Source organism: Asterias amurensis, chromosome 8 (assembly GCF_032118995.1).
Source record: "Asterias amurensis chromosome 8, ASM3211899v1".
Taxonomy (NCBI): Eukaryota; Metazoa; Echinodermata; class Asteroidea; order Forcipulatida; family Asteriidae; genus Asterias; species Asterias amurensis.
Window position 1 is genome coordinate 11,137,655 of NC_092655.1, and position 25,722 is coordinate 11,163,376.

At 38.7% G+C, this 25,722-nt stretch overlaps 2 protein-coding genes across 2 annotated transcripts in view; both read right to left on the reverse strand.

Annotated features, from left to right (window-relative positions):
• LOC139940356 (uncharacterized) overlaps positions 1–8,601 on the reverse strand; it is a 62,567-nt gene extending 53,966 nt beyond the window's left edge. The window contains exons 1-2 of the mRNA XM_071936571.1: positions 8,576–8,601; positions 6,160–6,970 (exon numbers count right to left, since the gene is read on the reverse strand). Of these exons, the coding sequence (XP_071792672.1) occupies positions 6,160–6,816 (657 nt within the window). The 5' untranslated portion in view covers positions 6,817–6,970; positions 8,576–8,601. The remainder of the gene's footprint in view (positions 1–6,159; positions 6,971–8,575) is intronic.
• An 896-nt stretch (positions 8,602–9,497) lies between these two features.
• LOC139940929 (polycomb group RING finger protein 1-like) lies at positions 9,498–24,299 on the reverse strand. The gene is made up of 8 exons (XM_071937329.1): positions 24,161–24,299; positions 20,893–21,009; positions 19,735–19,840; positions 18,811–18,963; positions 17,901–18,057; positions 16,883–17,015; positions 15,354–15,434; positions 9,498–13,269 (listed from the first exon to the last, which is right to left on the reverse strand). Exons 2-8 carry the CDS (start codon positions 20,920–20,922, stop codon positions 13,204–13,206), a joined length of 726 nt encoding a protein of 241 aa, XP_071793430.1. The 5' UTR covers positions 20,923–21,009; positions 24,161–24,299; the 3' UTR covers positions 9,498–13,203.
• Positions 24,300–25,722: the final 1,423 nt, after the last annotated feature.

The following is a 25,722-nucleotide window of genomic DNA, read 5'->3' on the forward strand; positions in this document are numbered from 1 at the left end:
CCTGGGCTTCCTGAAATTGTTAGAAATATGTAAAGCAAAGAGTCGAAAAGGGATGTATGATCTTTTGGTATGTGCTTGGTGGATGTACAGTCGATTAACATAAAGGTATGATCTATCTGCGGGGATATTGGTTCTGACTTGGGACAAAGTTCACAGACTTCAAAAGTGGTTGACAAATGCCCAGGTTAAGAAAGTCGTTCAAAGTGTTTTTTCTTTAAGCAGTCTATCTGTTTTGACTTAAAGGTAAAAATCTTATTTGTTCACCACAGAAGAATCACAACTTTTGACAACCATATCACATAGGCACTATATGTATCAGGGAAAAGACAGCTTTATAAATGATCTAATTTGAAAATTTATTGAGCAAATACAATAAGAATGCAACCATTAAATCAATACCCAATACATGTTTTGAGATACAGTAAGATAATTGTTTTTTATAAAGATATTTCAAAACTCCTAGATGTCCCTTCTGAAAAATTGCACTTAAGTTTTGTGTTTAGCATTGAAAAGGGTTTTTAGCGATAAAAACAACAACCTTCAAATGCAAGTGAATGACAGCAAATATGAGATTGCTCTCAATTCAGGCTTGAAGGCAGACAGCCCTTCTAAGAAAGACAGTACTCTAAGAGCAGCCATCCGTCTTACACAAAAGTATCCGACAGTCTTAGGCAGTCATCCATCTCAAAGGCAACCAACTATACATGTATTAGAAAGCAATCCTGTCCTACATGTCCTAAGCGGCCACCTGTCTTCGGAAGGCCATTGTTTTAGGCAGTCAGCAGTTTTACAAAGCCAGCCATCTTAGAGAGTTGTCTTGGCCAGCCATCTTAGAGAGTTGTCTTGGCCAGCCAACTTAGAGAGCTGTCTTGGCCAGCCAACTGTATTAGGCAGTTCACTGTTCTAGCCAGCCATTTTAGAACGCCAGCTATCTTAGATACCTTGCCATTTTAGAGTCAGCCTACAACTGTCTTAGTTAGCCATCTTCAGTAGCCAGCGCAATGGACCCTTCCCATGAAATATGCTAATCACATTCACGCATGCGTACAGACCCTGTTGGTTGGCAAACGCCATAGAGTTGTGCACTAAGCAGACGCGCAATCGCGTCTGCGTCACGCACCCATTAGTCGTGTACAAAACAGCGCGATGTTCCCTCATTTTGCCAACCAAAACGTTAGTGCGCACTTCCCATTTCATGGGAAGAGTCTATTGTAACTTGCCATCGGAAACAGCAGGCTGAAATTCAGCCTTCTCATCATGCAGCCTGCTGTCTCAGTAATAGCCTTCTTCACTAGTCAGCCGTCTGAAAGTCCTCCACAGCATTAAGACAGCCAAACATACAACCCGCCAACTACATGTAGCACACTCAAGAAATTTGGGCAGACAGTGTAAATGTATCTGAGGCAGGATTGAAACTTCACAAAGGCAATGCAGGCAATTGGCTCCTTGCCCCTGGTCAATGCCTTGGTGCCCTTGAAATGCTTTAGCAGCAATTTACAATTTCCTCATACATAGGATGCCCTTTACTAAGGTGAAAATGCCTTTTTGTTGCCCTTTCAAAAATAAAGCATACAGGCCTGCTGAGGCATATTATAGTACACACAAAGTTAAAGCATAAAATATTAATTGTTAACACTTACACAGACCCAATGCAGTCAACTGCACTTATCTCCAAACCAACGATTCTTGCTTTAAATAATATACTTCAAATCCAATCCTGCACAACAGTTTGCAAGTTATCTTCAAAAGGTGTTTGACTAAACTAAAGAGCAACTAAAGATCACAGCTGTATTCAAAGAACTACTTTTGTCAAACGTACTATGCATTCATCAGATATTCACTAAGTGGGACAAGTCATGTCAGGAATATGATTCTATCTGTTATCAGACATCAACGATTTGACAGTTATCTTGTAATGTTCAAGATGATCTCATGGATACAGTATATCAAATGATGATGGGTCATATCACATCAGGTGGTCCTTTCAATGTACACAATGTAGTTAATGTGAATTGTGTAAAATGAATTCAAAGAATGTGGTAAGCATGTATGAGGATACTACATAAAAACCAAACCAACCTGACCATTGATCATAGTACAGTGCTGCTTGGTACATGTGTGTATCTCTTGCCTCAAGAGCATTGATGCACTTTGTATTGCATTTTGTTAGACTCTTAAACAGAAGTTAGGGTTTGTTTGCGCAGATTCAAAATGCCCCTCACTATGTTCAAACATGGAGGAAGGAATTCAAAAGAGTTTTGTGATGTGTTTGTATTGTGTAGTGTTCTACCCTTACACTGATGTGCACAGTACACATTGTTTACTTAATAGTACTACGAAGAATATCCACAGACATAACTTGGGGGGGGGGGGCTATTAAATGTATAAAAACATTCATTTGTGGGGTTTTAAATCTTACTTTGAGGCGTGGGGGAAGTTCTGAGTAGGGGGCTCAATCCCCCCCCCCTTTTCCGTTGGATCTTTGTCCACCAAAATTATACCGTAGGTTTAATTAGTTTATTGCTCCATGGTTCAATGAATACTTTAGTATGTAAATGAACTGTTTATGTATTGTGTAGCAATTTGCCAGCTCCCATTAGTTTGCACCATTCAAGAAGCCATGACTTCATCCATGTAAAATGTGTGCCTACCCGCTAATGGATCAATTTAATTTTATAACAAATATATTAACTCCCGCTTATTCATTTAATTTTACATAACACAGCAACAATGGGAACACTGTGTGTAGTAGCCTATTAAAATGCAATTGTGTATTTCATTCAACAAATTAAATTAACACTGATCATTTGGTGTTGACGCACTAATATTTCCTTTACACAAATGAACATTCAATGCATCTGGTATGAAGGGCAGGCGTCTGTTATCAATGACAAACCATAAAGTTCTCAGACAAATCCAAAAGTAGTATTTTATTTCCAATTGATCCCCATGTTTCAACAATAAGATCATAATAAGAGCATTTAGATCCTGAATCCTTTCCCTCTTGGCTTACTCTGTATGTGTCATTGTATCACTCATCTCCATGTGTAATCTATGTTTGTTTCACTCATCTCCATGTGTGTCATTGTTTCATTTCCCTCTGCAGTCTTTAGTCAGAGCAGCTACAGAGAACTGACTGAAGGATTCAGGAGTTGAGTCACCAATAACCCTAGTCACCGATACTGTACCTCCGCCATGGGATTGTACATAAATGTAGTGCTTGACTTGTCAAGAGGTGAGACTGCATTTCTAAGACACTAAATTAAAGGGTTCGCCAAATGTACCCACTTGTTATTCTCAAAGTTAGTGACTTTATGTGTGTCAACACCAAATGACAAGTGTTAATTTAATTTGTCGAATGAAGCGCACAATTGCATTAAATAATAGGCTACTTCACACATTGCATACGTATTCCCATTGTGGCTGTGTTAAAATGTAAAATTAATTCAAAGTATGAAACTGAAACAGCGTTCGAAAGTTATTATCAGACTCGTAAAGTGGCAGGGTAGGCCTACCTGGTCTGGCTAGTGGCAACAACATTACTGAATGCAAATGCAAGCCCAGTTTGAAGCCTTTAAAAACAAAGCAAATGCAGCTGGAAACAAAACATAATTTCGCTAAAGATTTGATTAATGCTAGGCTCCGTTGATTAGTCTTGGCATGGACCTTCAGATGTTTCCAGTCCCACAGACTGTCTGATTTCTATTGGCAATGACCTTTGTCTCATTGAAAGCTGGGCCTTGTCTCATAATTATTTGCCTTCCAAGAATGAAATCTGATTTACCATCATGTGTAGTTATAAAGACATGCACATTGTACAAATGAGAGTCACCAATCATTTAGTGATATCCATGAACTAAAACTGTAGTTTAGTGTTTCTCTTTAAGTAGGCCTACAGTGTGTGTAGGCTTACAGTACTTGTACATGGTTTTCATCCCTTACAAAACAAATTGATACTATAAGGCCTAAACCTTCATGCTGTCAGATTCCTTGCATTGATGTACTCAAATAAGAACAACCTTTAATAAATGACATTCTTAAGACATCTTCCGAATGGCAAAAGTCCAAATTAATCATCACATTAAGAACCTTGAATGGCTGACACACTACTTTAGTATACAGTAGTGACACACAAGCTGCACATTACAAAATGACTTGAGGTAAACATTGTGATCGGTGTGGGAAAAATAGTTTTAAATATAAAAGGATCCCCCATGTATTTTTTAACCCAAATCCCCAAATTTGGAGAGAAAAATCCACCAGACTGCAGGACTTGTAGCTCAGAATCTTTACCGGACCGTGATTTTATCACGACCACAATCAAATTGAAAAGAGCCTAGAATCAAATTGATTTTATCAAAATGGTTTAAGAAAGATTGATCTCTTCTGTTGTGTGGGTATAGGACTGGCATCGGCCTACTCTTTGAAATATATTTTTGAGACTCAAACTCAACATTTGAACATTCTTGTTTTGAAACAAAGATGTTGCATTGAAAAAGAACAACACTGTCGGAATTGTCCTGTTGTGAGCTTACTGGCCCTACACTAAAACCCCTGGGGTCGATTTCACATAGAGTTAGGACTAGTCCTAACTTAGGACTAGTCCTAGGAGATATACAAATTGCATGGATAGTCCTAAGTTAGGACGAGTAACTGGTCCTAACTCAAGATAAGCCTAGTCCTAACTCTTTGTGAAACCCACCCCTGGCCTCGTGCCAGTGGTCCAGTGTAAATTTTGAGCCCTGCGGAAACCCTATTTACCGAAACAAGATGGCAAGTCAATGACAGAAGAAATTGTACAACTTTTAGTCAAGGCAAAACTTTTTCAAAAGGTGTACACCTTGAGGACTAGGGAATTCAATTTACTACAAACTTGTGATGTGGGCTCATCTTAATATGGCACTTATCTAACATGAGACGCCATGATGCACATGGGATACTAGACTGATACATCCTGACAACACAGTGAGTAAAAAATGGGTAATCTTGTTGTGGGGTTTATGTACTGTCTGTAAACACCCCCCCCCCCACCCCCAGCCATGAGTCATCTCCTGCATGGGTGTTACCCACTCCCAGGTAATTGTTCCCAAAGCTAAGGACAGGTTTACCAGCTACTACACTAGCTACACACTCATCCTTTAATACTTGTTTGTACAACTACAATACATTAATATCTAATGTCCCCTCAGTAATAGGTAGTTCCTGGCATTCTCACATATTCTCTGACTGTGCATCTGCTACACCGATCATTGTTGTTGTTGTACACAATAACATTGGAAATAAAGGAAGCAATGTAGACAGTGGTACAATGTATTGCAGTTAAAAATAAAAGTTAAAACTAATTATATAAACCATTATGTGGATCTGAATTTTGTAGATCTTGTGTTATTTAGGTCAAACAGCCTGAGGTCAAACATTATAAATCAGCAATTGCCACAGAGCCCTATGCATTCTCTGTAAATGTGATGCACTATTTGCAAAATTATAAAAGGGTTTACATCTTCCTTTGATTTGCCTTTAAAAAAAAGTTTACCCTGAAGGAAAATTGCTATGCCCCTTCAGCAGTGAAGTTCAACACCTTACCTATAGTACTCTTGTTTGTTGACTGGTTATATGTCATGAACTTGTCAATATCGGTACAAGACATTATTAATATCAACACAAAATGATAGCTTGGTGGGATCTCAAAGGCCTATTCTATAAAGCTTGATTTTTTATCGTGTGCAAAATCAGCCAAAGAGACATTACAATGTATTTTGGCTGCTAACCTGTGTTAAGCTGTAGAAGCAGTATGTTTGGTTCTTAGGTGAATAAGTTACATGACAAACTTCAGTCTTGGCTATAGCCACTGGATCTGTACTTTAAACCTCATGAAGCTAGTATACATCCCCACTAGCTTGGTGGCTTTTTGGACTGTCAACATTAAAGCCAATGGGTTAAGTAACATCAATCATGTGGCATAGAGTAGCTTTAAAGAGCTTGGAGGCATAAACACAATACTGAATCAAGGTCACAGAAAAAGGTTAATTCGTAGTGGAAGTATGGCCTCTGATTTATCACTCCCATGAGTAATGTGTTAACTGCTGAGGCATTGTCCTCAAATAATGGAACACTGAACCTTGGTTTAAGTGAAAAACAAGTGTCATACAATGTACTCACAAGTCTTTGGATATCCCTCCTTGCATCTTTCTTAAGTTGCTCCATCTCACGCTGATGTTCTCCCCACTGCTTCCTTAGATCAATCGCCCTCTGCCGATCTCCTGTTACTGCGTCATTCAACTCTTCCTCAAGTTTTTTCTTGCCTCTTCTCAGCTCATCAATCTCTGCGAGGAGTTTTCCTTTGTCCATCTCAAATGTCCTCTTGACCTCTTCCTTGGCTTCAACCCAGACCTGTTGCTTGACCTTGAGGTAGTGCATCTCCCTATCACGCTGGGAGTCACTCTGAGTGCGAGCAAGTAACTCCTGTTTCTGTTTGAGTAGTCGGTTAATTGCTTGATCATGTTGTTTAGTGAGCGACTCCCGTAGAGTAGCGAGCTCTCTCTGTTTCTCATGATTGAGTTTTGCTCGCAGCTCGCTGAGTGACAAGGAGGCCTTCTGTTGCTCCTGATCGCGGGTGCTTTTTACCTCTGTTTGTTTCTCACGTCGTAGCTCTTTGATATTACTACGTTCTGCTTCAAGATCTTTCTTGAGCTGACTTGTGTGAGCTCGCAGCTCATCTACAACCGTGCGGAGGTTAGCGTTCTGGGCCTCAGGTGAGGCACCAGGAACATACATTTGCCTCCCCCCTCGGGGGTTGGCCTTAGGTATCTTAGACATTGTAAATATCTTAAATCACAGTGATTTAAGATGTTGTAGTAGAAATGAAATTCAAAAAATTGCAATTCCTTTAGTTATGTTCAAAGTAGAATTTTGTTCATGTTGCATAGTTTTGTTCCTGTACCATTTTTGCATAGATTTTTCTCCCTTCATTCTGCAAAAGAAAATCAGTAAAAACAATTATATTAGCTGATTCATAATGAGTTGTCATATTGAAGACAGAGGTCAGATTTGTACCTTTTGTAAGGCTGCACTTCAAAAACAACTTTAGTCCAAATTCAATTAATGATTTCATTGTGCTTCATGAAAAAGGTTCACTTCAATGATTGGGACGATTGAATCCCTCCTTTCAGATTGTCCTCAGGATGCCATGCCATCTCACTGAGGGGGCGGCACCAACACAATTAAGCGACAATTTCTGCTGTTCATTAGGTGACTCTTCTTCTTTCAAGTGTGTAGTGCAGACTACATGGTATGAAGAATACGCACTGTATTCAAATCTAGTTTATTGCTCCCTCCAAGTGAGGATCAGCTGTTTAAAGCCATTGGACCCTTTCGGTAAACAGTGTTGTCCAAGGCCCACACTTTGTATACCACAACTTCTATATCAAATAACAAACCTGTGAAAATTTAGGCTCAATCGGTCAAGAGAGTTGGGAGAAAACAACGGAAAACCCCACCCTTGTTTCCGCGCGTTTCGCTGTGTCATGACATGTGTTAAAAATAAATCCGTAATTCTTGTTAACGAGAATTTATATTGTTTTGCTGTTTTCTCAAAAAGTAAAGCATTTCACCATTGCCTTAAACTGTAAACCCTGTAAGTTATTTGTAAATCTGTGAACTTTTATTTTTTTCTGAACTGAACTAATACACCTATCAATTGTAAGACACACTACTTGACATACACGGAACCACGAAGCTCGCACAGGGTACCAGTATGTACACGTCTGTGTGCAAAAAGTGTATATACTGGTACCCTGTGCGAGCTTCGTGGTTCCGTGTATGTTTTGTACACAAATCACGGATCGTACCCCCCCTCTCGTGACGCATTCTCGCAAAACGAGGTCGGGTAATTTTCAATTGGGCAGAGGAGTAACACGTACAGTAGATAGGGAATCTGAATATTATGGCAAGAATTTATCATTTTTGACAATTTTTGAGATTGCGGAGTGGATTCTCTGGTCGATACCATACACATTGATATATCAAAGGACACATACATGTAGAGCCTAATTTTGGCGAGATTAAACAAAAAAAAAGAGAGATTTCTGATTCCAAAATTCATTGAACCATGGGTCGATGAACGCGTGAAAGATGACCCTCTATGAGGTTACGGGAGACGATAGCCGGACGAAACCAAAATAGTTCTAGGAGTATGCTATCCCTATCTATGGCCCTGTTTTCTGGATTCTTTTTCAATGGGGAATAAGAAGAGGTAGCTGTGTGGAGTGCATTATAGCCCTGTTTTCTATGGTTACACATTTTTAAAAACAGCTTTGACCACGTATGCCAATGCACGTATTGTAATTCAAATGGCAATGCACCATGCCATGCATTAAATGTGCATGGGAAATTGACGTTTGTTACCAAGCATAAATCACCTCGTAATTTGTTCAACATTTCTTGGTATACGTTACATTTCCATACAACTACAGTGAGGTAGCAGCATTATGAATGACAACAATACAACATGAACGTGTTTCATGCCATAAATCTATTAAAAAAGAGAAATAATCAAGAAAACAGTCAGAATACTTACCGATGTATGACCGTTGCTGATGACGCTTTCCTTCACTGTGGTCTTTTCGCATGTATTTTTAGCTTTTGTGCATGTGAGAAAAATGTATGAACATAACACAACAACAGGTGGCGCTATTTCGTTAGTTCGTGATTTTAACTACATGTATTACAAGCATCCAACTAACTTTGTGTAGTCGAATGATGAGCATCCATCCATGGGCTGAGTGCAGTGGGTTGATTCAACAGTTTCCAATCAAACATTGAATGTATGGAATTTAGACGGTTATTGACATCGGGCCATACGATACAGATAATCTGTCCAGTATGTTTTCTCATATGAGCAATTATAATATAAAAAGGAGAGAATATTATGTATTGTCTTTCAAATACCAGGTCAAAATTCCAGTTGAACTTAGTTAACTGGGGCCAACTGGTTCAACTGGAAAGTGACCGAACTCGTCCATTTTCCATATTAACCAACTGGTTTGGACTAGGTTTAACTGTGTTCAACTAGGTTGAAATTATAAACCAGTTGGTGTCTGTCCATGTTCCATATTAAACCAACTGGTGTTAACTGTGTTTAACTAGTTTATCAACTAGTTTCAGTTAAACCCAGTTTAACTAGGTTCAACTGGAATTTTGACCTGGGATGAAGCAATCTTGTTAAAATCAAGCCAAGTGGTTATGCATCGATTCTTTTCACAACAGATAAATAATTACCTGTAGTTTTTGTGGTCTTTACGACAAAATAATGGACTTTAAACTTGCTAGTTTCATTTTTTCGAAATGTTGACATCAGTAATGAATCATTATGACCGATAATGTCAAAATTTCGAAAAAAGGAATTATAGTGTATATGACAGATAATATTTCAAACAAAGGAATCTAGTGTCACTGGGTCTACTTTGAACATAATAACATTTAATACATTATTTGCAGATGTTAAATTTGCATTTAGGGATACAGAATATAAATTTTACCCCTATATCATGTACACCTATTAATTATGTGCAGTGTTAGCACACTACCCAGTATGTGCCTGTGGTTGTTTCTCCACTGGACTCTGGGAAAGTCTGTGAAAAAGTACTAACACACATCGGTGGAACAGTAAAACCAAATAATATTACCCTTTTTTTATTTTATACAATATTAAAGCCATTATACACTTTCAGAACAGAAGAAAAAAAAGAGTTCACAAAATTACAAACATCTTACAGGGTTTACAGAAGGTAGTGGTGAAAGACTTCTCATGAAATATTATTATTCCATGAAATGATTTTAGGAGAAAACATTGAAACAATTATCAATTCTCGACTAGGAGAATGACGGACCTATAGTCAACACATGTCATGACACTGCGAAACGTGCGGAAACAAGGGTGGGTTTTCCCGCTATTTTCTCCCGACTCAGATGACCAATAGAGCCAAAATTTTCACCGGTTTGTTATTTTATATATAAGTTGTGGAAAATTAAGTATAGGCCTTAGACAACACTGTTTACTGAAATGGCTTTAAAACTTCACACAAAAACAAACTGAGTCAAATGGTAGAGTCAAATAACTTTAAGGTGGGTGATTTTTTATTTAAATTTACATTTTATTACTATGACACATTTTGAACTTTATTGATTAATTTTCTTTATACATTATCTACACTGCAATGAGAAAGCAAATTAAAGAAAAAAAAAAAAATCCCAACATTGTTTCTATAAACGCTGTATTAGATTAAAGCAACAAAACATCTCAGCCACAGTAGAATCCAAGTAAGAAGTGGTCCAAAGAGCATTTGCCATCCGAAAACAACCTCTTTTCCCTTCCCTCTAGAAGTACTTTCGGATATCTCACATCAGGATAGTGAAAGAATTTCTTTCGTTCTTTGATGCATATTACACACTTTCATTATTATTAAATATACGTGTCCACCCCCGTTAGATAGCACCTAGCAAAGTGAATCTCATACTTGTCATAGAAATTCATAATAAAAATTGCCTGGAAGAAAATAAAAAACAAAACAAAGCCTTAAAACAAAGCATGGTTTCCATACTCTTAAAAAAAAAAATAGATTTACATTTAAGAGAATGGTGAAAGTACAAATTTCATTGAAGAATAATTGATTGAAAATTTGTTATAACTAAGTACTATCAGTTAAGGTATAACAGAAAGAAATACATTCATTAAAAAAAGCCATTATTAGTAGCAAGTATTTCTATCAGCTTCACTGAATATTTCACACAAAAACAAACCGAGTCGAATGGTAAAGTCAAATAACTGTGGGTTATTTATTATTTAAATTTACATTTTATTACTATGACACATTTTAAACTTTATTGATGAATTTTCTTTATACATTATCTACACTGAAGTTGAATAAAAAAAAATTGAAAAGAGAACAATTTAATCCCAATATTGTGTCATTAAACACTACATTAGATTAAAGCAACAAAACATCTCAGCCACAGTAGATTCCCACAAAGAGGTTGTCCAAAGAGCATTTGCCATCCCAACAACCTTTTCCCCTTCCCTCTAGAAGTACTTTGGGATGCATCATATCAAGATAGTGAAAGAATATATTTCATTATTTGATGCATGTTACACATTTCCATAACTATTAAATTTATCTGTCCACCCCTTGCCCCTAATGTTAATATTTAAATTGGTACATTTTATATTAAAGATAGCAGTGAATCTCATTTTTTGCATATAATTTCATAATAAAAATTGCCTTGAAGAAAAATCCATAACAATTGAAATAAATCCAAAGTATGGTTTACATACTCTTTAACAAAAAATAAATAGATACATTTACATTAAGAGAATGGTGAAAATACAAATTTCATTGAAGAATACTTAATTGAAAATTTGTTATAACTAAGTACTATCAGTTAATGTATGACAGACTGGAAGAAATGAATTCATTAAAAAAAAAGCCATTTTCAGTAGCAACTATTTCTATCAGCTTTACAGAATATTTGCTAATACAGTCAGCTACTCAATTTTGATTTTCATCACAACGATTACCATTTTTATGATTTTTATTTTTAAAATTTACTTTATCACAAACCAAAAATACCCCCCAAACACCACATTCCGTAAAATAATCTTTGGAAAAATCACTTCATAATTGAAATAGAAGAGACAGTGCTTACAAACGACTCTGATTATAATGCCAAATAAACCTTGGGTGCATTTCTTGATCACCCAAAACGGTCAATTTAGAAACATCTTCGTGATTCAGTGAAGAAATTACACATAATCCATAAGTTGGATGCAGGTTTTATTTTACAAAACACAAAGATTCTTGTGACTTAACAGCTTGCACCCATTGAAGACTGACAAATGGGTGCAATTCACGGAATAGCTCTGTGTAATACACAAGCAGACAGAAGACAAATTAATAATTCTTAGTCTTTAGTTAGTAAATATTTGGTAAAGTTAAACTGCATATAAGACGGGGATCTATTTTCAAGCCGTAAATAAAATGTGGAGCCTTGGTTTATGGTACAAGATAAACTCACCCCTCTTGTAAAGTGGAGCTGTCTAGTTTCATCCTTCTAATTCCACTCACACCCACTTAATACTTCTTATGCTGACATAGAACGCTACATGTAAATATTAAAACAACAGTCCTCTTTTATACAAAATTGCTTTGTTAGGTGCTCTTAAACCAAATATCTATGCACCCGGATTGGGCCAAAGGAGCAATCAAAATTCTGTACATGTAGCTAAATAATCGCACTAACTCCCGTTTCAAACAGGCGTGCCTGAGTTGCGCCGAACCAAAAATATTAGGAGAGACTCTAGGTCGACCCAAATAACTGTTTGTTTCAGACAGGCGAACTCAACATAACATTTACATTGGCTCAGCTCATGACAAGTTCGACATCTGAAACCAGACGCCCCAGAGTCGTTCCGACTGACTGCAACAGTCAATCTTTCAACTTCCAGTCGCTCATAATTGTTCCAGACGTCGGACTTTTCATGTGCCTAATTCTGAATTTGGTCTGATGCGACTCTGGAGCGCCTGTCTGAAACGGGTGTTACAAGCTTGACCCTTACAGTTAGGCATTTACTACTGGGCGGTGGGAACTAATTATGGTCAAGGGTCTTAGCCAACAATAAATTGCCATAACCAGGTTTCAAATCCGCATCCCATGACAAGGCCACCATAACTTGGGTTAATAAGTAAAGTAGTAGATTGTCAGGCTATGTTAAAGACAGTGTACACTATTGGTAATTGTCAAAAACTAGCCTTCACAGTTGGTGTATATCAACATATGTCACACAAAGTTGTGTGCGTTCAGATGGTTGATTTCGAGACCTCAAGTTGAACCCACGCTCATAATCAACTTTGACCTCGCATCATTTCACATTGCATTCATGGTTCTGGAAATTCCCAGTTTAATCTGATGTACATGGCGTATACACATATAAATCCAATACCTGCCCGTATCCTTGCAAATAAGGACAGGGGATCAGTCTACTCACCATGTTTCTAGTCAACATGCAAATGATTAATGCTAAATTGTATTCTGGAAGGACGAACGCTTCAGTCACAACACATTAATTTTTCTTCAGTTGGACGGCAAACTTATTGTTTAGACTAAGAAAATTGGTGGAAGAGCAAATTTTAGGGTAGAGCTGTGGTTGGTTCACCCACTTTTATCTGAGAGAATTTTACTTGACTCCAACTGGTAATGCAGTATCATAGGGGCAGCCTGCATTGGAAATAAAAATACAATTGAATCAAAACATGTAAAGTGATAGGTCAATTAGCTTTTAAAGCCTGCTCATTAGCAAACCAATCAACGATTAAAGAGCCGAAAGAAAAACTATGGGTACGCTCAGACGTGGGGTTAAACTAGTCCTTAATCTAAAAGTGCTAAGCTAACCCTGCGTGGGAACGCAATATTCTGGTCCGCGAGGATTAATTTGACCCACTGAGCTGGGCTAAACTAAACCATTAAACCAAAAAAATTGGTGGACTAGCCTAACTTAGCCCAGGTTTTAGGACCAACCCCCCGGTGCGAGGCCCAGTAAACCATCGTTGGAACGCAACTGACCTGGTACTTCCAGTCTATTTTAGCCCAAATGACCGCGGCAACAAAGGTGACGTCATTCCACGTGTATGGATGGATCGGCAGCGAGTGAGTATTGGGTGGTGTCTGCATGAATCCATGGAGCTATACTATAATATCTCTCTTGGCCTTCCCTTTATGTTACCATTAAGTGTTGGGGCCCCGGTATTCCCCTTCGCCGAAAATGATTGAAATGGACGTCGCACGAAAACAAGTTCTCATTTTTAGTAGCACTATTTAGTTTTTAAATTCACTTCTTCTGTGCGCAACGCTACTTTATGATAACGAACAGGTTTTGCTTTGAAGAAAGTGGCATCTAATCACAGCTAAGCTACACACACGGGATCGACAATTAAGACCAAGTTTCGGTAAGACCAAGGTTGTATCTGGTTCCTGCCCTCAACAACTTTACGTAACAGTTATATACCAGACTAATGTTGAATTGAAATTTTTTTTTAACGTAACATGAGAATGTGTGTAGGCTACGACTTCTAAATGACTAAATTGTGATATGTTTACAAAAGTTCACACTCAAAAATAATTTAAAGCTATCAACAACAACGTGTAAATGTTTCGTTCATCGAGGGCAGTGCGGAACGAAACTTCAGCGGGCACAATAGAATTGCGTTTGTGCTGGGGCCAAGCAAGGATATGAAGTGATTTTGCCGTTTTTAAAGATGGAATACATGATGGCCATGAGGTTTGTACAGACGATAGCGGTTCAAAACCCTGTGAAAAACGCATGGAAAATGTAACAAACCGGAACCAGCAATGGTAAGGTTCGCCGATGCATGACCCAATAATCAACATCGTGGGCTAGTTTAGTCTGCTTGACCAGAATAAACTCACTGTGTGAACCCCAGCCAAGTTTGGACTAAGTCATGTTTATCTTTTGGACACCCGTGGTGCTTGGATTAAGGACTAATTTAACCCCCGTCTGAACATACCCAATGTTGTTCTTTTATAGAATCATTGATGATGCTTAAAGACACTGGACACTATTGGTAATTGTCAAAGACCAGTCTTCTCACTCTGTGAATCTCAACATATGCATAACAAAACCGTGAAGATTTGAGCTCAATTGGTCGTCAAAGTTGCGAGATAATAATGAAAGAAAAACACTCCTGGTTCACGACGTTGTGTGCTTTCAGATGCTTAATTTCGAGACCTCAATATCAAATTGTGAGGTCTCAAAATCAAATTCTTGGAAAATTATTTTCTTCTCAAAAAGTATGTTATTTCAGAGGGAGCCGTTTCTCACAATATTTTATACTATCATTTTATTACTTGTTACCAAGTAAGATTTTGTCTCCTTTATTTTGAGTAGTTACCAGGAGTGTCCACCGACTTTAATTGGTACACGAAAACAAATGAATTTAACAAAAGGAATCAAATAATAAACCACAAGAGAAACTGACTGGGCCAATTTTAGATGATTTGGGGTTGAACAAAGACACATTTACACCAACGACCACCGAATTAATGTGCAAACACTCTACCAACTGAGCTGTCTGAGCCCTAGGTGGACGGTCGTTGGTTCGAATCCCGCTCTTCTTTGCCTACCCCTGAATCATTTACAATTTACCCAGTCAGTTCAATTGCGGGATTAATTAATTGATATCTGATGTAGAAAGTTGGTGATTCTCTGGCTGCTACTTCTCAGGTTGTATTAGAAACTTGAGTGTGATCCCTGGCTATAAAGCTTTTATCAAAAGAATATGTACCTTTCCTTGCCAGTGCGCTAGCCAGACATACTTCAAAGGTTCATCCTCATAAAGAATATGGTCCTCACAGTAAAGGTTGATCTGGAAATAAGAAATACGGACAAATTTAAGCAGGTTTATTTTGAACACCCAGCAGGATCTTTCTCTATGAAGCCAGTTGACTGTTTGGTCCTCTGCGTGATGAAGATCAGAGATGCTTTTTGTATTTGGATCTCATGCTTTGCAGGAGTGATGGAAAGCAGGCCCAATATCTAGAAACACATTATCTGCTTCTTGCATACGTGCCAACTTTGAGGAATGAAAAAGAGGAATCAGGCAAAATCAAGCAGAATCATGTGATTCTTGCAAAAAGTAAGCACCTTGAATGTGCACCCTAAACAAAATTACATTTTAAAAAGCGAGAAAAATGTTGTCCGGATTTTGGGCCAGCGTTACGAACATTAAAAAGCTTCAACAAATAAACTGCAGCGTAGACAAAACATTCACAAAACCTCGGCCATAATTCTTACATTAACAATGTGTTGTGCATCCTCATTTTCAAGATATTTTTGTAGCATTCCTTGGAGTAATTCAACAAGCGCACTGCGTCCTCATCGGACCATGGTCAGACTGCCATATTACTTGTTGCAAAAGAACACACACACAATCAACGTAGGTCGCATAGGAAAACCATGTGTGCCTAGTCTTGTCTGAAGGTGTTGGCTTTTTAATACAGCTCTTGGTGCAATGGAACAATGGCATTGAAGTATAATGGCCATTGCGCTAGACGAAAAATTAACAACAGCTCAAATGAAAAACCAATTATGCTACAAATATACTGCTTGGAAAAAAAGGCGGATAAATAATTTATACATAATACCCCTCAAAATGTTCATAAATCAATCTATTAAATTAACAATGTACATGATTTTGAGGAAATGATAATAACGGGTGAGTAATTCGTAATCCGTAACACAACTCGTATTTCCGGAATGATTCTGCCAAAATCGGAATGGTTGGCAGGTATGTTCTTGAGGTTGCAGATTCGAGCCAGGATCCAGTGCAGGATTCGGCAAGTGGTTTGGCTCAGCACTTACCCAGGTAGGCTGGGTATTCCTGGGTGATGCTTGTTTTTGATTGTGTTGAGATGATCTTCCCATCAGGGGAACTCGGCAAACTCCAACAAGGGGATATAAACATCAAGCTGGCAACAGCCAATCTCTCTCATACAAACATTGGTTTAACGTCTATCATTATGAATTACACAAATAAAGAAATTGTGATTAAGTAACTAGACACAATATTTAGTCATTGTAAGTAACTAGACACAATATTTAGTCATTGTGAAATCAGCAGTTAGCTTGGAGTATTCGAACCCAAACCTTGCAGTCTAACCACTCGGCCAAGGTAATTCAACAGAAACACTGATCCATTTGTTAGATTAGAGTCTGTGTCTTACAATTTATTTCAACAGGAAGGTTCTACCCTTATTTTACAGCAAACTATTGGTCTGCTCCTTGGGGGTGAGGGTGGGGGGGGAGACGACTCACCTCTATTCTCTCTGGGACTGCTAGTTTCTTGATGAGCAGCTTCTGTATGTGTGAGACACAAGTCCTTACAGAGCAACGGATATATCTCTTCTGCAGGGAGCTAGGGGATTCGCTCTGGTTCAGCATTTGACTTCTACAATCCACATTGAATAGATAATAACAACAACAAATTAATACCATGGCGCACTTCAGGTTGTTTAATTTAATGTGATGAAAGTTAAATGAAGAATTTTTACAAGGAAGAACATAATATTAATTAAATAACAAAAGTTTTGTTTTCTTTAACATAAATGCCCTGCAAGGCAGTCCGTTTCTTGGCATTAGACTATAGGTGGCCCGCAAAACCATGCACACACTAAATTTGGATTTCTTATGCCAAGTCCTTCTCAAGTTAGCACTATGGGGAGTTGGAGAGAATTTTCTGTTCTATTTAAACTACAAAGTTGCATGTTGGAAGCCAGGAAAGGCCATTGAAAGGCAATGAGCTGGGAGAACATTTTGTTGGTTGTTTAAAATGACTCCTTTATTTCATGCATTTCTTTGTTCTTCAGTGTTTAGGGTTTATTAAATAGTCACTCAATATTTTGGCACCCCGACAGATATTGACAAATAGACTGACCCATTAAGCTCCGCCCCATTGTGTATTGACCAATCAAACCTTACAAGTCTGACACTATAAAGTCTGTCATGCTTGTGAGTGCGACAGAGTTGTGCAAAATGGCATCAATGAGGCTCACGTGTTCTTGCTCACACGTGCGCGGTGGGCGGAGCCCAATGGATCGGTGTTTTAGGGAGACCGCAAACATAGGGCTAGATAGCTCAGTTGGTAGAGCACCAGCACGTAAATCCAGGAGGCTGTTGGTCCAACCCCAAAATCAGTTGCATATTTAAGAACCAAAATTCGGGGTGGTTGGGTGGGTCGGAATTTTAAAAAAATTTTATTTTAAATTTGTAAACAATGATTGATCAGAATGAGCCCTTAGTAATTGTACAAAACACACGCTGAATAGAAACCTACCTATGTTTTTCAAGACACAATGACACCTGTTCATCATTGCGGTAGAAGTGGCTGCCTGAAGGATCCAACTTGCCACTGAATGACTTCAGTTGTACTTTACTCTGTACCTTATCTAGTCCTCTTGCTCTGTAGAACTCTCGTTTCCTTCTTTCCTCACCTTAGAAGGAAAATGAAAACAAGAGATTAGTTAGTTGAGGAATGGGATAATAATAATAAGTCCTTTCTTGGCCGAGTACTCAAGTTGGGACGCCACCCCTTAGACCCAAGGGTTTTGGTGGTCATTGACTTCCTTCTCCTAGGTAGATAGGCTAACGAGTTCTACCAACACGGGTTTTTGATCAGAGTTTTCCTTCTCCTAAGTGGACTACACTCCAAAGCTAAGGAGCCCCACCTGCCCAGAGCAATCTAGTATCGGCCGAAAACATCCTCTCACTCAACTGACTTAATAATAATAGTGGCTTCTTATAGCGCTCATATTCGTCACTCAGTGACGCTCAAGGCAAACATTCAGTAATTTCCTGCAAGGTATGTTGGACTATGTTTGGATTAATATGAGACCTACTCCTTTTACATAGAACCATGTAATGGTTTACAAGATGCTGTGGCGAAATATGCAGCCAATCAAACCAGAAACACAGGGGCAAACCCCATTCCTTCACAATCAAGGCACTGTGTTCTTTTAAGTGCGGAAAACGGAAGATTTGGAGTAAAGCCCAGTTAATTTCTTCTCAAATGCGATTTGGTAACAATTTTTTTTACAGCACAATTTTGCAAATAATTTGCAGGAGTTTCCCTGTGCTCAACTCCTGTGAAATATTCACAATGAACACAAGGCTGTGATATCCAAACTTGTACCACATTTGCAGGAAGTATGAACTGGGCTTAATGAGGATTAGATGATGAGAGTTACCTTCAAAGAGATTGGGTACCAGTCTGTAGACCACATCTTGCATTGTCCTGTCTGGTCTTAGATTAATCAAGGGTTGCGTCTCATGAATCTTGATATTACACATCGGACATTGTTTGGACATCTGCAGGTACTTGACGATACAACTCTTACAAACTAAAAATAAACAAGTAAATAGTAGTGCAAAACATTCCAAAGACCTTGTTTCAATTTAGCACCCACTGGTCAAACCTAAAAGTTTGGGTCCAGGTTGCCACTCAGTTCTTAAAAAGCCTCTCTTAATATTCATGCACGACGTCATAATTGGCTTTTGGTGCAAGGCGGCCACCACTAACAGTGGCTGCGTCTATAGCCTCGGTTTGGGTTAGAATTGTGACGTTACTCATGCAGAAACTAAGAGAGGCATATAGTCCTGGGGAGAACCATGAACCCCACCTTATATTGTTGAAGTGCTTTAAGGACCTTGTTGGTAGATAAATGCACTGTATAAGAGGACTTTAATGTTATTGTTATACTTGTGCTTCAAGTTCTTGTGCATGCATCAGGGTGTGTAAGCCCAAATCACACACAAATCTTTCTTTAAAGCCCAGTTGAAGACCCGTCTTGGCAGTAAGTTAAATCTTGGAACTCTGGGGTGTTCAACTTCTGGAACATTTACAGAATCTCTCCTTTACCATAAATTAAACACTAGAAGTTTTTAAACACTAGAGTTGTGACATTCTACCCTTGGTGGGCAGTTCAAGTCTTTCAAGTAAGTTTGAAATGCAAGAGAGTATAAAACGATGTATCACGACATATCATGATGCATTAGTTTATAAAGATTAGCTTTTCAGTTATGTTTCTAAAAAGCAGAAGAAGTAGTATCGTGGGGACATCATGCTATAACAATAAACTTTAGATTAAGGGTACATGTTATAGTAGACTCACATGTGTGAAGACATTCTGTAATAGTGGTGGCATCAATGAAGTAACCAGCACACAAGATGCAAACAATGTTTTGATTTAGATCCTTTATTTTCAACTTCAATGGTGGCTGGAAAGAAAAAAAATCAGGATGAGTTTTTTTATGTGTGCCCTATGCAACAAGATAAAATGAGGGAACATTTTATAGATTTACAACTCATCAGGTTTGCAGACATCTTGACATCACTAGCCAATTCCTGTTAAAGCTGTTTTTTTCCGCTAATGTTGCTGCCCTCAGTATAGTAGTCTGCAATCTTGTGTTTTGAACAATAACATCTCACTGCATTTTAAATTTAAAAATATTTTTAATTTGGTTTAGTATTAATGTTATGAAATCTAAGAAAAGTGAGATAAATCATCTCTTTTGTGTTTGTTAAAAAAACAGCTCAAAAATTGAAATGTTTCTCTCTATTTGATTCAAGCTTGTAACAAATTATCTGGTCAAGTTAAAGTGTAGGGCTACAAGTGGAAGGTCTGCATTCTTGTGGATTCCCCCCACCCCAATTCAAGCCCTTGAAGCATGTACCAAATACAGGGTTAACATTTCCCACCAAATCTGTAGGTTTTTACAATTTTGCTTGATTTTGAATAGAGATACAAGGTGCGTTTGATTAGCTTCCCGGGTCGACCCCAGTGTGCTCATCCGGGTGGCGTATTTAAAATAAATTAAAAAAACAGGATGAAAATGGGGATATAATTACCCCATGTTCGGCCTGGAAAACTTGCGTTTTTCTTTCCAGGACGAACGTGTGCAGATAATTTCCCTTATTCTTCCTGAGAAAAAAAATCACTCGCCCTTCTAATGGTGACATCAGTGCACCTCAGGCCAGCCCAAAGTGAACCGATCCACAACGGGGCATTTGGGGCAGGCCCAAGGTGCACTAACGCGTGAGACTTTTTTCAAGGAAGAACGTGGGTACATACCTGCACACAAACGTCCTGGAAAAAATAAAAAATATGACTTTTTCAGGAGGAACATTGGGTAAATAAATCTCCCCTCTGCACCCGGATGAGCACACCAGGGGGCAACCCGGGGAAGCTTATGGAATGCACCCAGTCTGTTTATATTATGATGGGATAATAAATCACTAAATTTTACTATGACCCAAAATCATGAATTACCTCATCATCAGCATCGTCATACCTAAACATTTTGCAATCTTATTCGAAAATGTTTTTTTTAGAAGAACAATTGCCACTCTCTGTCATGTACATGTATCACATGGTTGTCAGTTCCATCTGGAGAGAAAACATTACACAGATTGTTTGATTTAATTACAAATACAATACTCATTATGTGAAGCTAACCATAAAATCTTTCAAAATCACCACATGATAAATGCTTGTAAACCAATCCTGCAAATGGTGGCTTCTTGCCAGCCTTTCACCTCTGTTGAACCATAAATTCTGCATTACACTGGACTCCTTCTGCTTCGTGGCCTATACGCACACCACAAAGCATCAGTACATGTAGGTGAGATGATTTTTCAAGTAGATACATTTTGTTCCCGAGATTGTCCCTCAGTTGTAGTACTATTGTGGAGAACACATTAATGCAATTTTGTGCAAGCTGATAATCACTTAAAGGAACATTACAAAATTGGTTTTGCTTGAAAAAATGTTGCTGGCAGTGTAAGCACTTTATGTAATCCACCATATATAAACTGACACACCCGTAGAAGTTTGAGATCAATCGATCGGCCATCTGGATCAAGAGAGAATAGTGACAAACCGATTACAAATTTTGCAATGCATGTTTTGGACATGGGCTTTTCAGCCGAGGTTTTTAAGGATGGTGACCACCGAAGTGCAGTCGCATGGATTGAGTAACTTAAACTTGGGGTAGCTCCCATGATGTTATGCAACGAGCTTGCAGGACTGGTAGGCTGATTAGCATGATGGAATAGGGCCAAAGAAGCGGAGTCTAGTGAAGTACTGGCGATTCAGCACTAGGGCCTATTTATTGGGATTCAGCCACGACATGTTTCGGTCCTTTTTATAACAAAAAAAGAAAGGACTGCCACTTTTCTCTTTCATTGTTTCTAGAAGTTGACATCATTTGTCGAGTACCTCACATTATTTATAGTGTCTTTAGTGATACTATTTCGTTGTGTGTGACAGGCAGACATGGAAACTTTCCTATCAAATAAAGTTCACAATCAAAAACTAATAATTTTTTTTCAAATCATCTATCAAGTTTTTAAACAATATCTATTTCCCTTCATGGTGTGTTGAAATTTTTATAGTTTTGGTTTTACGTTGCACAGACAGTCCGCCATTAACAGTGCTTATGCATGCACGACATTGGAGCAACATCATATGTTTTCACACCTTTCACTGGTTGGTATTTTATTGAATATTCAGAAGCTAGTATGGTGTGCAAAATAAATCAAAAATATTATTCAATTACTACTTAATAAATTTAATTACATTTTTGTCCTACGGCATTATGGCTACTACATTGTTATGAACTTCACATTGATCCCTGTGCCTTTCTAGCACCCTCTTTTGACCCAATAACTTATCAATGTATTGACTTGAGATCAATGTTCGATTCGACATAATCTAGAATTGCTTAGCTCTTACTTCCACATACGTCACAAGGACCCTCTGTCCAGTCAGCACATTTTGATGTTGGACCCTGGATCGTCTGAGGGCCAGTGCTTCTCCCACTCATGCATATTTAGTGAAAGCTTTGTTTGCAACCTAGTAAACCACTCCCTCCGTACACGACACAGAACTTTGTGCTTGACCAATTGCCTGTGTACAAGAAGCAATGCCATAATGACGTGCGTAATGATAGCACATGAACCCTAATGCCATATGGTTGCGTTCTAGCAGAAGCCATAGCCTCATGCACGTGTTTGTTGTACACGAAGTACAATGTCATGCCAATGTGCGTACTCATTTGTACACGAAATACAATGCCATGCCAATGTGCGTAATCATTTGTACACGAAATACAATGCCATGCCAATGTGCGTAATCATTTGTACATAAATACCATGCCGTGTCCTTGTACACACACACTCGATTGCGTGTATTCCTTATGTAGTTGCATTTTGTACCGGTGATTTAGCAGGTAATTCCCAATGTAATATCCTCATGCACATTCTTAATTGTACACAAGCAATGGGAAGCTCCGTCTTACTCTCAACTGTCAATCACTTTAACCTTACTACTCACAACTCCTTATTTGGGTTATCAACTCGCTACGTCCGACAACCTTCCAGCATTGCAGTCTTCCATTGGTCAAGACCCCAAATTGGCTTACGTATAATTCATTTCTATACTCCAGCTTTCTATAAAAGCCCAGGATTTTCCTCATTTAGGGCGAAATGTTATGATGTTGAGAAGTAACAACTCTAGACAATAACTCGATGTATACTCCGAGTAAATGTTCCAACCACATTCCAGATATTATGTTCCAGATAATAGTACTCCATGATAAACTCAGTACCTCAGTTCTCCTTTTATGATTAATGGCCTATAAACCTAACAGCAACACTAGTGGCATTATTGCGCTACCACATCACATGTTGTATTGTCATCAGTGATTCAGCTGTAAATAAACCAGTTCATGTTGTCAGTAAAGTCAGACTCTTGCAACTTTATTATTGTCTTCCTCGTATGTGAAAGGCCAGCACACTCGCCTCATGCGAGGAACGCAACAATATTAGAATCCAGAGATATCATAAGGCACGAAAGTAAAACACCCCAGTCCACCCCCCTTTCCCTTAATGCACTCACACTTCATAACATTAACAATCCGTTTTCCCCCATTTCAGACTAGTAATGTTTGGTTTCAGGAGATAAGAAACCTATCTATGATATTTTCTCTTAAATGTAGACTTAATATTTATTACGCTTATCGGAATTTATTACAGTTATGCAGTAAATAAATAAATAAAATTGTTGTCATTTTCACTTAAAATATTTTAATATTTTCCTCACATTTGCGCGCCATAGAATCCAAAATAGTAACCACCTCACGTGATCCATCTACTCTAGTGACTAAAGCAGAGTGAAACTCAATCTAGCAGATTGTAATTTTGTTTTGAACTTTCGAGGTTGGATGATGTTTCTTTGACTCACTTAAATGCACTTGTGATTAGTACCAAAAATCAATCATCAAATGTTTGAGCATAACCAACGACAGGAAACTTGATTCTCAGTATGATGATTAAGCCTGATGAAACACAGACCGTGAGTAAACTGCATGGAGATTCAACTGCATAGCTTACTGCACAATTTCGCGGTAAACGGGAATCAAAATTGTGGACCAAGAACATGTATGAGGGTCGATAACGTATGACGCTACTACCATACACAAGTGAAAGCAAGGCCAATAAATATATTGCAATATAAAAAGGCAAACTTTTTAACTCACCGCAAATCCACCACCACAGGTCGGCGACTGTCGTGACAGCTGAAGCTACTTCGGGAGCAACACACATGTAGTTTCGTTACAAAATGCGCTCTCTGGATTTCTATTTGTATATGTTGGGCGCGATCGGTCAATCTGCGCGATCAACCAATCTGCGCGATCAACCGATCGCGCTGCGCTATCGAGTGATCGCGCTGCGCTATTGAAATATCTATTGGTCGCGCAGCAATCGGTCGATCGCGCAACAATCGGTCGATCGCGCAACATTCGGCAACGGACATGCGCGATCAACCGATCGTGCGGGAATGGCTCGGCGCGATCGGCCGACTGTGCAGGAATGATTTTGCGCGATCGGCCGGTTGTGCAGGAATGGTTTTGCGCGATCGGCCGATTGTGCAGGAATTGTTTGGCTCTATCGGCTGATGTTCAGGGGCCGCATTCACAAAGATGTAACATTGATTGTAACTGCAAATCAATCGTAGTGCGACGTCAGTATATAAATCACTATGGTGATACTGAAAATTTGTCCTGCTATGAATTGTATTGCTTTGAAAAATCGCCCCAAGGAATAGTTTACCTGCACGATCGGTCGAACGCGCGAAACCATTCCTGCACGATCGGTCGATCGCGCAAACCCATTCCTGCACGATCGGCAGATCGCGCAAAACCTTTCCTGCGCGATCCGCTGATAACGGGAAAAATACTCTTAGCGCAATCGTTTAATCGCGCAAAGATGTCATTGCGCGATCGACTGATCGTTCAATAGCGCAGCGCGATCGGTTGATCGCGCAGATCGCGCCCAACATATACACTGTGTAGCACACACACCGCGCTCTCTTCTGTCTACTAAATCAGCATCGACAACAGAGGGCGCCATCAATACACTAATGAACTAGCCCCCCACCTTTTCTGTTCCAGTTGTGTGAAACACAACTTAAAGGGACAGTCAATATTGCAATAATTTTAAATGCCTTGTAATTATGGACATAATCTTAACGAAACAAACTTAATTCAATTAAACTGGAACCCCCATGGCCGGGCTATAGGTGGTTGAACTTTTGAACATCCCTGACATTTTCCGACTTAAAATGGCCCGGTTCAAGGCGTCAAATATACTTCAAAGGGACAGTCAAATATTTCCTGATTTTAAAGTGTAATGTAATAAGTTATGCACATAATCCCAATTAAATATATTTAATAATAATAATATCGAAGTCTATAGCGCACGTATCTAAACAAGGTACTCAATGCGCTCAGTAAAATTATTAAACAAACTTTCAGAAAGGTAGGTTATTGCATAGATGAATTCTGGGACCCAATTATTTTACAAGGTGTTACGGCGTATACAGCAGCCGGAACACCGGGGCGAACCCCTTCTCTTTTCGATAAAGTGCACTGGGTTCTTTTACATGCGTTCGACACATGGAACCATCCGTTGGACGAAGCACTGTGTAAGTGTGTTGTAGACAGTGTACATTATTGTTAATTGTCAACGACTAGTCTTCACAGTTGGTGTATCTCAACATAATTAATGCATAAAATAATAAACCGGTGAAAACTTGAGT

What these genes read in the sequence shown, in the direction of transcription:
- LOC139940929 (XM_071937329.1), bottom strand. Translation starts at nt 20,922, where the DNA reads ATGTTTAGGTATGACGATGCTGATGATGAG. An exon ending in TACAGAATGTCTTCACACAT is followed by an intron (nt 18,964 to 19,734) that starts GTGAGTCTACTA and finishes GTTTATTTTTAG; the next exon opens with TTTGTAAGAGTTGTATCGTC. An exon ending in TTGTGTCTTGAAAAACATAG is followed by an intron (nt 17,016 to 17,900) that starts GTAGGTTTCTAT and finishes TGTGGATTGTAG; the next exon opens with AAGTCAAATGCTGAACCAGA.